Consider the following 14261-nt stretch of genomic DNA (forward strand, 5'->3'; position numbering starts at 1 on the left):
GGACTAAAAGAACACAAAGTTCACATTTTCCTTTGGTTTTCTCTCTGCCACCCCTCTTGGGTACCATATCGGAGGGGAAAAAGGCACATGTTATGACTAGGTGTCGTGGGATTAAAGACCCTATGGATGGCAAGGTGCCTCCGCATTTATCTGTGATTTACCTGGTTCATTCTTGATTCCAGAAAATGATTATTAGATAAGCCTGCTAAAATGCCCCTGGCCTTTTGTTGTATCCAAAATATCTGATGTTTTTCACAGATTTCAAGGCAAAGTAGCTGTTTTAGTTCATGGCGTAAATGTATCCTTATCTATTCATTGTTTTTCAGCCCTAAACCTAAGACGGAGGCCATGGTACGATCACCTCCTGTCGTGTCTCCCTCCACTGCCGCCCAGAGTGACTCTAAAATGCCCAATCAGGGCAAACCAGGGAGTACGGGCAGCCAATCACAGCCCTCACCCTGTGACCCCAAGACCAAAGGGGCTCAAAATGTTGCAGGTGGAGTGGGGCTTAAAAATGGCCAGAGCCTAAGCTCCGGCCCAAGCTCCAAGGTGAAATCCAAAAGGAGCATGAACAACTCTGCAGAGTCATCCGAACAACCAGAGAGTGGTACGCCTACCAGTGAAGAAACGGGTAAGAATCACCACAGCCAGTACAGTATTATCAAATCATCTGCTGTGTTGTTTGCTAATACTACACACTCTGCCAAGAGAATACAAATTGGACATCTTGAAAGATGTACTTTGCAGTCCCTCATTGCCAGTCACACTGATAAACCTAAGGCCACTGATGGCTTTGTGTGTGTGTGTACAGATAGTAGCAGGGCGAAGAGGATATGTGTTACGGAGAGGAGGGCGCCGTACAGTGGAGCTGACTGGTACTCTGGGGGAGAAAGTGACGAAGATAACAGAGGATTCTTCAGTAAGTGTGTTAACATGTGCATTCAAGCATATATAATATTCCCTCCATTAATCAACTTGACTTGACAGCGGTTTTCAGTAGAACTACATTTCCCATAAGTCTGTGCTTAAAGTCGTGGGTGATACCCTGTTCTCTCCCTGCAGACTCAAACTCCAGCGATGTGAATCCCCAGGACACTGTCACACATTCTACCTCCAATGCCGGACTCAGTCGCTCCTCAACGCCCTCCCACAATACACTGGGAGGCCAAGTCTCCACAACAGAGCCTGCTAGTGGCCAGAAACAAGGCTCAAAATTTGTTTATGTCTTCAGCACAGGGATAGCTAACAAGTAAGGAAGTCAGAAGTTACCTTTTCTATTACTTTGTATTTGTCATATATTTTTTGGCTTAGAAATAGAATATTCCTGTTTAATCGTTGGTGTTCACAGTTGGTTTATCTAGCCAAGTTTTAAATATTAATGAGTTTATAGAAAGTAAAACATTTTTTCTTTTTACATAATAAAAACCTACATCTGCAGCAACACGATTAAAATAGAATTGCTAACAGTGATATTTTCATTGAGTGTATCTTTGTGCTTCTGTCATCAGTGACTGTTAAAGCTGTTTGTATATGTGGGACTAAGGTACTTGGCTTCCTCGCCTGTCCTTCACCCAGCTTTTTCAATTATAGCCTAAATATTTTGTGTGTATCTGCACAAGCACGTGTGTTTTTCAGTGGGAGTACATGCTTTGCTTAGATTACCACTCTCTTTTGGGAGTTGGAGATCAACTATGTGGATGCCCAATAGAAGGTGTGCACGTGTAATACTTTTCTTAGTCTGCTGACCTTGGCATTACCTTCATGGTCGCATCTAAGACTCATTCATGTGGCTCACTGTCTCACACACTCACACTCACTATTGTGTCTGATGACTGATATCTAACCGTCTGCCTCCTTGTCCTCAGGGCAGCTGAAGAGGTTATTAGTGGCCGTATAGAAAACATCATTGTCTTCCACATTACAAACATCTCCAACAACAGGGACATAGCTCACCTCCTCTTGGTAAATACTCATTTCATAGTAAATAAATACTAACATATATACATGGCATATGAAATTTTATATATATATATGAACATGATTATGTTGACACTGCTACATCTCAATTCCGTTTCTCTTTCTCTGTGTTAAAGAACAATGCAGCAAACGACTCCAATCCTCCCCAGCAGCCTCCGTCCCACACCCAAGATCAGAGCCACCAGCCTGGATCCAACCCGTCCTTACCTGGCACGTCAGAGCCAGCCCCACCACAGCCTTCAAATCAAGGGAGCCAATCTGGTGTTCTTCCGCAGGAAGGCTCATCCTCTACAGGCATGGAATCCAAAAATATTCCCAGCAGCAGCCCCAGTAACACTACAGCCCCAGTTGACCAGGTCCCTGCAACCCAACCAGAGGCTGGCCTCAATCCCCCAACATCAGGTGAAAGTGGACAGGGTGGAGGAACTGGTGGAACAGGTCTGACACCCCAACAGCAGCAGCAACACCAGCAGCTAACCCAGGAGCTGTTGAACATGGAGGTGAACACAGAGGGTCTGTCACAAGAACAGATAGAACATCGGCAGCGCTCTCTGCAGACCTTGCGAGATATTCAGCGCATGCTTTTCCCTGATGACCGTGATGCCCCGCCAGCTGGAGCTCAACAATCTCATGGTGGACCCCATGATGGGGGTCCTGATGCGCCACCCCGGAGGTCTGAGCAGGGCCCCTTACAGGCTATGATAGCGCAGTCTCAGAGTTTAGGCCCACCAGGTGGACCAGTAGGACCTCGTCCACAAGGTCCTCCTTTTGGCCCACCCCATGGTCCCAGGGACATGCCCCCATTTCCACAGGATGAAATGGGTCCACACATGGGAGGCCCAGGTGGATGTGGAGATGGAGAGCAGATGACCCCAGAACAGGTGGCGTGGCTGAAGCTACAGCAGGAATTTTATGAAGAGAAGAGGAAGAAACAAGAAATGCAACACCGGCCAATTGGTCCTGATATGATGATGCACCCCCATGGTCCACGTGGCATGATGCGAGGGCCCCCCCCTCCTTATCAGATGGGCCCAGGAGAAATGTGGGGAGGACCCGGTGGGCCACCGGATCACTATCCAGAGCGCATGAGCATGGGTCCTGGCCCCAGGGGTATGCCCCCACATATGCAGAGGATGCCTGGCTTCTCTGGCATGATGAATCCCGAGATGGAGGGCCCCCCGAGGCCTGGAATGGGATGGCCTGATGAGTTGCCTCCCCGTATAGGAGAAGCGCGTTTCCCTGGAGGACCTGGGCCAATGTTTGCTGGTCCAGGAGCTCGTGGTGAGCGTTTCCCAAACCCTCAGTCAGTCCAAGAGGCAATGTTTCACCAAGGAATGGGTGGAGAGAAGGGTCTTCCTCCTGGGATGATGATGGACATGCAGAGGATGATGGGACACCAAAGAAGTGGAATGGAACCAGGTAATGGCATGGGTATGTTTCCCAGAATGCCCAGTGATGGTCCCATGAGTCCTTCCTCTAGACTGCCAGGAATAGGGGGCCGAGAAATGGGACCTGAGTTCGGCATGGGGCCTGGCCCGGGGCCAGGACCTCATATGCATCCTTCAAAACTACGAGATCCCCCCATGAATATGAGCCCTGATGAGATGATGAGAATGAGAGGGGGTGGAGGGCCAATGGAAAATATGGGTCCACAAGGCAGGCCCATGCAGGGTCGGTCATTCCCTGAGCAGACGCAGCCAGGAGACTTTCCTATGGGGCCTGGGAGATCCTTTCCTGGGGGTGCTGGAGGAATGAGGGGTCCACATGCAGACCAAGCATTTGGTCCAGAGCACAGATCTACACCAACTGGAGGCAATGGCCGTATTAATCATATTCCCTCTGCTGGGGGTCCTGCACAAGGCCAGAGGGGCCGCAAGCCAGCAGATCTGAATGTCCAAGCAGGAGGTGGGAACTCTCCCAGTGTTAATCCACTTAAGTCTCCTCCTCTGAGGCAAGTGCAGTCCCCCATGATGGGCTCTCCCTCGGCTAATCTTAAGTCCCCTCAAACACCGTCCCAACTGGCTGGCATGCTCACCGGTTCCACAGGCCCTGCTGCCCCCCCAGCACCTCCAACTTCAGCACCAATGAAGTCTCCTCACTCCATGATGGGATCAGCAGGTGCTTCTCCTGTTCATATGAGATCTCCTTCTCTCCCTAACCCATCTCCAGGATGGGCTTCCTCACCAAAACCACCCATGCAGAGTCCTGGAGTGCCCCCTCAGGGTGGCAAGCCTCCGCTCAGTATCACCTCACCAAATATGATGCCAAGTATGGAGCAAGGTATGCATTGTTTTTCCTTTTCTGTTGTTATCTGTACCCTTTTCTTGTAAAAAGAAAATTCCTAAATAAAAACAATGAAAAAAGAGAAGTTTTATTCAGTTAATATTGGGATTTTATTTTTTAAATGATTATTGGGTTGAATTTTAGTTATAGTTATTGTCTCAGTGATCACATTTCAGATATTTGACTCAACTTGTTGAAACAGAATCAACCTAAAAACTGAAAATGATATGGATCTGATGTGTCTATCTTCCATGTTCATCAGATCTTTCAGATTAACACATCTGTGGGGTGGGGTTGGGTGGGTTATGGTCCAGTGGCTCCCTCTTCTGGCCACATAATATAGTAGCCACATTATCTTACTAAGTCTGAATTTGCACACAAATTGCAAGGAATGTCACTTGTGGTAGTTTAATGTGAAACAATCCACAAGAAGAAAAAAAAAATCGACTGTTGTATTTTATTATTTCTTTGTCATGTCCTCTGTTTCTTCATATGTTGTCGTCTAGGTGGTAACGGCCCTCCCTCAGCCCCTCCTTCATCAGGTGCTCCATCTGGCTCCATGTCTCACCCAGGGAATGTCCCGTCTGGTAGCCCTTACACCATACCTCCTGAACCAACACTATCCCAGAACCCGCTCTCCATCATGATGTCACGCATGTCCAAGTTTGCAATGCCCAGCTCCACCCCACTTTACCACGATGCCATAAAGACTGTTGCCAGCTCTGATGATGACTCACCGCCAGCTCGCTCCCCTAACCTGCCGTCAGGGAACAATAATGGTAAGACGTGAAATATCTTCTGTATAATATTTAATTTCAGTTCTCTGAACTTGAGCTACTTTACCAGTCGCTATACTCTGTATATAATTTCTTTTTGACTTATAGGTATGGCAATGAATCACCAAGTCAATCCACGTATGATGGGACCTGGAAATGCTGGACCTATGCCTGCCCTCAGCCCTCTAGGTATGAATCCAATGGGATCCCAGCCTCTCTCACATGGCATGCCCCCACAGATGCCCTCTCCCAATGCCCCAAATATGGGCCCAGGCATGATGCCTCATGGTATGATGATACCACCAAATCCTCAAGACCCTGGTATGGCCAACCCTCAAATGATGCCACAGGGACGCATGGGTTACCCTCACCGGGGCCAGGGATACCCCCTAACCCAGTCACCTTCCCAGCAAGGCCCTTTCTCTCCGCACAATGGTCCCGGTCCCCAAGGCTTCCCTGGCCATCCTATGGGTTTCCAGGGAGAGGGAGGACCTATGGGAGGACGGATGGGGAATATGTCTCATGGGGGAGGGGCTGATGGGGTTATGTGCAAACCCAATACCCCTGGTGGGCCAGAGTTCAATAACATGCAAGGTGGATTCAGTGACGCAGACCTTCATGAGGTAATGCGGCCGGGAGCTTCTGGTATTCCCGAGTTTGACCTGTCCAGGATAATCCCTTCAGAGAAGCCCAGTCAGACTCTGTCTTACTACCCTCGAGGTGGAGGAGACAACCCCGGGGGGAAACCGCCACACCCTTCTGGCTTTCCCATGCAGAGCATGATGGGCGACGGCCCACCAAGGATGGGGATGCCAATGCAGGGGATGGGGGGAATGTCAGGGGGACCTGGTCCTGGGGGAATGGGCCCTCAAGACATGCCAATGGGCAACCCTGGCCACAATTCAATGCGGCCACCGGGATTCATGGGCCAAGGCATGATAGGCCCTCAGCATCGGATGATGTCCCCTGGGGGCCCAGGAGGGATGATCCAGGGGAGACAAATGGCCCACCCAGGTCCTGGAGGCTCACCTAACATGATGATGTCACTGCAGGGCATGGGCGGCCCCCCGCAGCAGACAATGATGATGGGGGGTCAGATGAGGCCTCGTGACATGGACATGGGCTTCAGTCCGGGCCCTGGAATGTTCTAATCCAACAGAAACATTGTATCTAGAATGTTCTTGGACAATACACAAGGAAGGAGTAATGATATCGGACTCCGGAGAGTATTCATTAAACTGATGGACTCGAGTAAAGGAGGTAAAATATGAACGAGATGGCGTACCCAGAAAATGAGCAGAGTGGAGATAACCAGTCACCTGGTAATGTCCTGTGTGAACTATTCCGGCGGAGACTGTGACAGGGCCGCATTGGAGTACTTTTGCCACAAGAACATTTAATTTTGACTCATGAACTTCAGAATGTATGGGATTGTTGTGGTCACACAGTTTTGCAAAACTGTTCATGTGGGGGGGTTTTTGGGTTGTTTTTTTTGTTTGTTTGTTTGTTTTTGGGGTTTTTGATTATCTGACTGTAAAGATGACTTCGACATCAAAGAGGAATCAAACCTAACTAAAAGTCAGCGTGGAGATGCTACAGTATATGTCTACTTTTTTGAAATTAAAAAAACAAAACAAAAAAACAAATTTGTCACGAAAGTGGTATGGAACAAGAGAAAGGAAAGAAGAATTTGTGCTTTGTGAAGACTTTAGTGGAAATCCATCTTGTCTCTCGCTCCATTGTTTTGACTGTATCTGTACAGTATATACGTGAGAGTGCGTTGGCGTGCTTGACCGAATGTGCGTTTGTGTGGTATGTATGTATGTGTCTGTATGTATAGGCATTCTATCAGTGACCTCTCAACTCCTCTTACCAAGCTTTCATTGGGGGAGGAACGTCCCCCTAAAAATACTGTACTGTTTACCATTGGTGGGCTATTCAAATTTTAGTCTATTTTAATTTTCTTTGTAACTCCAGTGTATAACAAACCAAACTATGACCTCATTAAGATAATAGTATTATTAAAAAAGCACAAACATGGACCATCTGCAGAAAGCGTCTTCTTTCTCTATTTTTACCATTGAGAGCAAACACATTTTAAGTGTGAGGATCCTGGCAGCTTTGCAGCACCATGATAATCTCCAGTCCATTTCAAGTTGTAGATGACATTTGGCTCTGTGCTCCAAAACTTTCAGGACTTCCTACGCTCGCCAGCGTGAATACTATTGCTAATACCCAGATGTGCTGTGTTCTTCTTGTTCCTGTTGTGTTCCTGTTTTGTTTTGACTCTCTTGTTGACTCTGGGTAATGATCATTCCCACAGCAATAATCTCCCGATGGTCAGCAGAATAGGACAGGAGTGGCTGTACGCCGCAGCAGGTATGCCAGGTATTATAGAACTAGAGCTAGGTAGATCTGGTATAAAAAAATTTAAACAGATAAAATAATTTTTTTTTTTTTTTAGTAAGGCAGGTGTGGTGTCCGGAGTGAGACACAGAAATGTAAACACGTACTGCTTACCATCCAGTTGACTTCTTCTCTTTTCTCTATTGTATAAGCTTGTCATGTGTTTCTCCATTGGCTTTGGTGCAGAATAGCCTACCAGGGCTGTGGTGATGGACTACAAATAAAAGATATTCTTTTGTTATACACATGTCTATGGAGTGTGTGTGTGTGCACACGTGTGTATGTTTCCACAGAGGAGTCTTTACTATTTCACTTACAAGGACTAGTTACGCGTCTTTGTCTTGTACATACTCATACCAGCTTACCAACATTCTGCTACAAGAAGTGCAAGTCATATTAAGGAGCAGCGTTGATATGCTGACATTTTATCAGGAGGTACTAAGTGAGACTATTTTCAGAGGACACCACACTTCTAAAATAGATTCAAGCTTGTTGATGCGTTCAAATGCTTCTCCATTAGCTTCAGAAGAGGCCTTGAGGTTTTTCTAACCTGTATTTTAAAAGTTTCATTTGGCCTGTGGGAATAGTTCAGAGCCTCTCGCAAGATGTGAGCTTACAGGGGGGAGAAGGAAAAAAAAAAGACTCCATATTGATTAAAATCTGTATTCATGTCACACCAAACCAAAATAAATCTTTACATTTTGAGTGGCAGGTCATGGGAACCTCCCACAGATGAGGTACAACGTGTGTTTCTGGAACAGCGCAACGCTTGGGTCCGTGTGATTCAAGCATGCATTGCACTGTGGTCTCACAAGGAGGCAAAATGTTGCATTCAAAACATGTAGCAGAATAAGTGTTCTAACACAGTCTCTACTCTACACACCTTTCTAAACACTTGATCCAGTACATTAAACTATACTTCCCTGAAGAATGATTGAAATGAATATGATGAATACAGTTGGGAGCGCAACTGATTTGATGGAATAATTTAATCAGCAATCAAACACAGGCCACATAATACAAACCTGTCCATATATCAGTGTGATGTATAACTGCAGTAGTTGTTTAAAAGTGTAAAGGAAAGGTTGAGAATGCTGTTGGAGATGTTAACAAACACCACCCCAAAAAGAGGAAAAACAACAAATTTATCCTATGAATAAATATCAATGCTAGACTAAAGCCTGATGTAATACATTCCAATGTGCCATAAAGGCCTCATTTCTAAGTTAATTAAAAACACAAACCACATTTTACTGACTGAGATGTCCCCTAGTTGCAAAAAACATGATTTTCTTTGCAGCATTCACATATGCTTTATATTTTCCCAGTGCAGCAAATGCTTGCAACCATAAAGAATCCCAAACAAATGTAAACTTTCCTCCTGTTCAGGTGAGTTACCAGTTGATTCTTAAAAATGAAGCTAATTGTGGGGTTAACAATTAGAAAGTATAAAATAACTTCAGCCTTAATCAGTAAGCTTAACTTGCATTCAAATATAAAGCATCTATCACACTCTTCCACTTTGCACTCAGCTGTTATTGAACTAATCGTTTAACTTAATTTTAAAGGTTCTATATATCGGGTTTTTCATATAGCAGCAAAAAGCTATTCATACAGATGTAGTGGAGTGATGATGATCTTAGCAGAGGACGAAGCTGCAAGCCTCCTGCGTGTTGTAAAATGAGTGTCTTTGTTCTTTGTTGTTGTAGCCACATGTGCGTTAGTGTACGAGTCCCTCCCTTTGAAAATGTTTGTCCTCCCTGCATTTATAAAGAGACAGAATGCAGTTCAGAGTATTCACATGGTGCCCCACCCCCACAAAGAGCACAAACAGAAGAGGCAGGGGAAGTCAAGGTAATGTTACTACAGTTTATGACATTACCAAGCGCAATAAAAGCACCCCATCAATTGTTAGTCCATCTAAGATGTCAACGAAATCTGTGTGTGTGTGTGTGTGTATGTTTTTTTAAAACACACATCCAATCTGAATGCAGGACAAAAAATATGGGAAAAGTGCCGCTGATGGTGGGTGGGCATGCAGCATATCACAGCCATTTAATGGCTTTTACTGTGTTTGCATAGAGTGATGGTCGGGGCTGGATGCTTTTTGTTGGCTCACGTGTGCACAACCTTTCTGTTTGTAAATGAATTGCAGAGAGAAAGGGGGTGGGGGGGTGATTGCTTTGGTCTTAAGATGCCAGTGCTCTAGTGCACCATTCAGTGCTTCAAAATGTCATTTATAGCACCTTTAATGTGATTGCCATGGTAACAAGATGATGTTGACTCCTGAAAGCAAGCGGTGTAACCCGAAAGCTCTACAAAAGTGGCTGTACTCCAGCGTGCTCTGACAGTGAGATGATAATGACTGATGCCGGCTGGATGGAGAGAGGACTGAGGATGTTAAAAAGGCATGATGCGTGCTGGCTGTCAGCGGTGTGCCGATGCGAAGGCTTGCTCAAGGTTCAGTCGGGCCTACGGTTCTGTTGCAGTGCGAGTGGTAGTCTTCAGGGCTCAGCGAGTACGTGGAGAGGACCCGTTTGAACTCCTCCAAGGGGCAGTAGACTGCACTACAACCCCCAATGAGTTGATCCTGCAGAAAGAAAAAGTAACTTGAGGTTATAGAAAGAAAAAAAAAAATGCAATTTTTTTTTTGTTTTTGCTCATCCTGCGACACATTCTCAGCTCCTACCTCGCCTACATATGACACTTTAACAAAGGCCTCATTAGTTTTCCGGTTCTGGTGCAGCTCCACAGTGAGATCAGCGGCATACGGTGGCCATCTCATGTCAAAAATCCCCAAAGCCAAGAGACAAGGAATCAGAGTGGTGTCATGTGCGGAGTACAAAAACGCCTTCCTGTTCGAGAGAGCATTTCAAGAGTGAAGCATTTGAAGACCAACCACAGTTATGTGTGAAATAATGCGCGTCCAACCTGCTTGGCTCTGATGAGGTGCCCTGTAGTTTCTCCTCGATGTTGTCCACCAACATGTGCAGGAGAGGTCCCACAGACAGCTGCAAGCTCTCTCTGCCACAGACAGCAAGAGAAAGGCAGCCTGTGAAGCTGAATGCACAAGTGGTAAATCTCAATCTGGCCTTTTAGATAAGCCCCTGGGACTGGTGACTTTGGTTAATCTGACCTCTTGCTGGGCTCGAAGATATGGCACATCATATCCACGGCTCTTTGCTCCACTTTATCCCTCCAGGTGTCGAGCACTTGAGGGCAGGGCAGGCCGTGTGTCTGTTAATGCAAAGGAACAAGTCGCAAGTCTTCAAATAACTCCGTATAATTTCTGTTTAAATAGCATGAAGCTAAATGCATTGATTTCATTTGTCTGTGAGAATTAAATGACAACAGACATCGACACCACCGCTGACTTTGACTAGTGAGAACCCTCCAGAAAAGCTGCGGCTTCCTACTCATTAAATGTGATTTCACCCTCTATTGTGACACATGGACACATGCTGTCAATCTTAATATCTGGGTTAATATCAGGCTGGATCTCAAGAAGATTAATGAACTCTGATGCTGAGTTTCATCTTACATAAGGAGCAGCTTGCGAGGTTGCGGCTTCCTGGCCACGTCTTTACAGTAAATCCTATGTAATTCTGATAGCTTGTGGCGAGAGCTGGCAAAAAGTCACATAAATCACAATGTGGCAGTGTCACCTCTCTGGCAACCATGTCATCCCTAATGAGGATGAAGTCAACTTTCTGGTGAGCAGCAATCCCCAGCTCGCTCTGGATGCTCTGCAGGTCTGCCGCGATGTCTGGCAGAGTGGTCGACTCTGCCCAGCGGTGGCTGCAAAGAACACACGCGGTGTCAGCCACAAAACACAGATACACCGTGACAACCTGTCACAGGCGCCTCAACTCTGCTCATAATGTTTCCACAGCACATTATTTCAAGGCTCCAGTAGGATGGTTTAGGCTTGATGGGACTCTATTGCTAGGAAAACACACTCTCTTCATACCCGCAAAGGATTTTAAGCATCTTGCATCCGTGATAGTTAGGATACAGGATTTCAGATTCGGCCTCCGATGTTAAAATAGGCACAATTGCTGCAAGTAGAACAGGAAATTGCAAAATAAATGAAAAATTAAATAAACAGATGAGATGAGACAGAAAAATGGGATAACATACTGCACATCTCCGCTCTACCTTTTTGTTTTTGCTGGAAGAGCCCTGCGACCAGGCACTTGGCAGACTCAATGGTCCTCACAATATTAGTGGAGCGCACGCTAGAAATAAGGAGGAAAAAAATAGGTCATTGGAAGGCACCCAGTTCTAAAATAGTAAAAGCATTTAAACTCATATCCTTTGTACTTGCACTCATAAACCCAATCTATCAAAGTGTCAGAGCACAGATATGAGGGGTTTTTTTTCTCCTTGCTCCTCATTATGATTTGGACCACTTACTAGACCTCAGCTGGGTTAAATGTGGAGGTAAGGAAATCGCTTTCTTCAATGTATCTCCCCCTTAGTCTTTTGCCCAACTCATACAGCTGCTGCATGCCCAGTGTGGTCAGCTGACCAGGGAATGTGCCACCCTGCCAAACACAACAAACAGGATCAGGTTATATACCCACAGATGTGGCCGGGCAGACACACACCTGTGATCACATGCAGGAATCCGGGCTGGATGTGGTACAAGAATGGCCGGAGTCCATATTGGGGGATTTAGTTTTCTAAGCTAAATCCAGTGAAGTTAAACCTCTTTAGCAAAGCAGCTCTCAGCACAGGAAAGTAACAGCTCCACGGACACTGTGACCGGACACGATATGTCAATAGGAAGCTCTACGTACAGTTCAGCGGCGAGTGAGTGAGCTCAGGCCAGTGATATCTGTAGTGGCACCTTTAAGCCACTAGATGGAGAAAAACTACATGAATTGAGGAGAGTAACAAGTGTGCTACACACATAAGGTCTATGGAAAGCCCAGAAGAAATGTGTTCAGACATTAACTTTGTCATACCACTAAAAGCAAAGCAGCATTATTAAGTTTATTCCATCATTTTCATAGTGAGAGTCAAAGTCAACTAAGCCAGATGACAGCCAGCAGCCACATCACACCTATTTAAAAAAACAAAAAAGACAATGACTCACACTAAGTATGTTTTTCCGATAGCTGTCTTCTATAGGAGCCGGGGGCCTGGGGCCACCCTGAAGATCTGTCACTACATAGTCGATGCTGGTGTGCGGTGGTGGCTCCAAGAGCGTTGGCACCCACTGGGCCTTTGTTGAAAAAAAGAATTTGCAGTTTTTTTTCATGTGTGAAACATCTTTTTCTCTTAACGGAAGACAGTTTTACCTCCATAACATCAGGTATTGACTTTAGGGGCGTTCGGGCGCCGTGCCGGAACAAGATCTGGACCAGCTTTAGCTCGTAAGGGGAATCAGCGCTCGTGTCAGCAAGGTTGGAACCCGTAGCAGCCTTTTCCGGTTTAGTCTTCTGCTGTGACCACAGCATCGAGCCAAACGCCACGGACGCCGACCCTAACGCAGCCGCTCCGCCCCAAAGTCCCTTCATGGCTGTGCTGTGAACAAAAGACACCAGCTGTTACCACAGAGCCACTGAGAGTGAGATAAAGCATATGCACAGGAGCGAAACAGTCTGTGTCCCTTACATAAGAGATCGATTAGAAAGTTGGAATTTGATCTAAAAACTATTAAAGCTTCCAAGTGCGTGGTTTTAAGAGACTATGAAAACATACAAACATCCATTTAAAACTCTTTTAAACTAAATTATTTGGACATTCTGTTTGAACAACATCAGTTAATCAGCAGTCACAAATCCTCATCAGTCTTTCAATACAAAACTGTGAAAACTCAAAGGATTTCAAATAAACAAGACAAGAAAAGCAGCAAAAGCCTCACATTTAAAAAGCCTTTGTTAGGCCATTAAAATCAGTCTAACAGCTGCTTCTGCTCTTTTCACTAAGCTGTGTTACCTGGTACAGTTAGACCTCCTGTCACGGTCAGGGATGTCAGAGATGATGATGGTGTGGCCAACTGTAACACATTGAGTAAAGCGGAAGTTGTTACTACAGACAGAAGCGTGAGTGTAGAGAATCAACGTTAAAAAAAAAAGTTGACGGTTTCTGATGGTGCAACACTGGTGCAATGAGCTCCCCAGGATGTGACGTTTTCCTCATTAAATATTTATTTTTTGTAACACTATCTAGTTCTGCTATAAAACTCAGATTATTAGCATTTCAACAGCACAGGGCACAGGTTAGGCAACAGGAACTCAGTGAAACACGTTACGAAAACAGAGCTAACCGAGGTGAACTCTAAACTAGCGAGGTGCAGCAGAGGGTAAAGTCCCTGCTGTCAGCTTCGATGCCAGTATCACCAAGGAAGATCACTGCTACCACACAGCCACGGCATTACCTACAGATACAGAATAAAGTGTTACCCTCGATTAAAACATACACGGCGTCCGGGAGATGACAAAATTCACTTCAGTCATTCAGCAACTAAGTTTCCACCGGTACAGAGGCGCAAGTCATGTCGGTAACTGTAGGCCGGCAAATAATGCTTCAGAATAGAAGAAAATAAGAGAGAGGTGAAGATTAAACGACATTTCCCGACATCCCCTCGGAGTACTGCCGCTCTTCTGTTTTTGTTTGGAGACTTGAAGGGGAGAACACCACCAAAGTACGCTACTCCCCTCTACAGGAAGAAACTGTATCTGCATTTCGAAGTAAGAGGATTTGTTACTTTAATCTATTTTATAAAGTTATAGATCAAATATATTCGAATTTGGACTATTTGTTTATCCAAAAGCGAGGATTTTCTGAGCTTTTTTTGTTGTTGTAATC

At 45.6% G+C, this 14261-nt stretch overlaps 2 protein-coding genes across 9 annotated transcripts in view; one reads left to right on the forward strand and one right to left on the reverse strand.

The window, feature by feature from the left end:
• The window catches only part of bcl9 (BCL9 transcription coactivator), a 28480-nt gene extending 20795 nt beyond the window's left edge, over nt 1-7685 (forward strand). For both annotated transcript variants that reach the window (XM_005921329.3, XM_005921328.3), the window contains exons 4-10: nt 327-631; nt 812-919; nt 1063-1249; nt 1866-1962; nt 2094-4257; nt 4767-5039; nt 5145-7685. In XM_005921329.3, coding sequence (XP_005921391.1) covers nt 327-631; nt 812-919; nt 1063-1249; nt 1866-1962; nt 2094-4257; nt 4767-5039; nt 5145-6187 — 4177 coding nt within the window. In that variant the 3' untranslated portion in view covers nt 6188-7685. The remainder of the gene's footprint in view (nt 1-326; nt 632-811; nt 920-1062; nt 1250-1865; nt 1963-2093; nt 4258-4766; nt 5040-5144) is intronic.
• Nucleotides 7686-8091: 406 nt separating this feature from the next.
• acp6 (acid phosphatase 6, lysophosphatidic) lies at nt 8092-14009 on the reverse strand. 7 transcript variants are annotated; one of them, XM_005921322.3, is made up of 12 exons: nt 13873-14009; nt 13389-13449; nt 12749-12974; nt 12544-12672; nt 11859-11989; nt 11601-11680; nt 11413-11500; nt 11108-11240; nt 10579-10679; nt 10374-10466; nt 10132-10297; nt 8092-10032 (listed from the first exon to the last, which is right to left on the reverse strand). In XM_005921322.3, the coding sequence occupies exons 1-12, from the start codon at nt 13907-13909 to the stop codon at nt 9898-9900; spliced, it is 1380 nt and encodes a 459-aa protein (XP_005921384.1). In that variant the 5' UTR covers nt 13910-14009; the 3' UTR covers nt 8092-9897. The 7 variants fall into 7 exon arrangements, with proteins under 7 accessions (XP_005921384.1, XP_042076371.1, XP_042076369.1 ...); XM_042220437.1 differs by having other exon boundaries at nt 13856-13978; XM_042220435.1 differs by having other exon boundaries at nt 12749-12979; nt 13385-13449; nt 13856-13978.
• Nucleotides 14010-14261: the final 252 nt, after the last annotated feature.

The sequence above is a fragment of the Haplochromis burtoni genome, unplaced genomic scaffold (genome assembly GCF_018398535.1).
Source record: "Haplochromis burtoni strain Fernald_Lab_line unplaced genomic scaffold, NCSU_Asbu1 Contig_48, whole genome shotgun sequence".
Taxonomy (NCBI): domain Eukaryota; kingdom Metazoa; phylum Chordata; class Actinopteri; order Cichliformes; family Cichlidae; genus Haplochromis; species Haplochromis burtoni.

Excerpts from the sequence above, each read along its gene's own strand:
- acp6 (XM_005921322.3), bottom strand. The coding sequence starts at position 13,909 with ATGACTGAAGTGAATTTTGTCATCTCCCGGACGCCGT. Across the intron at positions 13,450-13,872 it reads TGTCATCTCCCGGACGCCGT|TTGGCCACACCATCATCATC; the intron begins GTATGTTTTAAT and ends AATGTGTTACAG. Across the intron at positions 11,501-11,600 it reads CTTCCAGCAAAAACAAAAAG|CAATTGTGCCTATTTTAACA; the intron begins GTAGAGCGGAGA and ends TTCTACTTGCAG.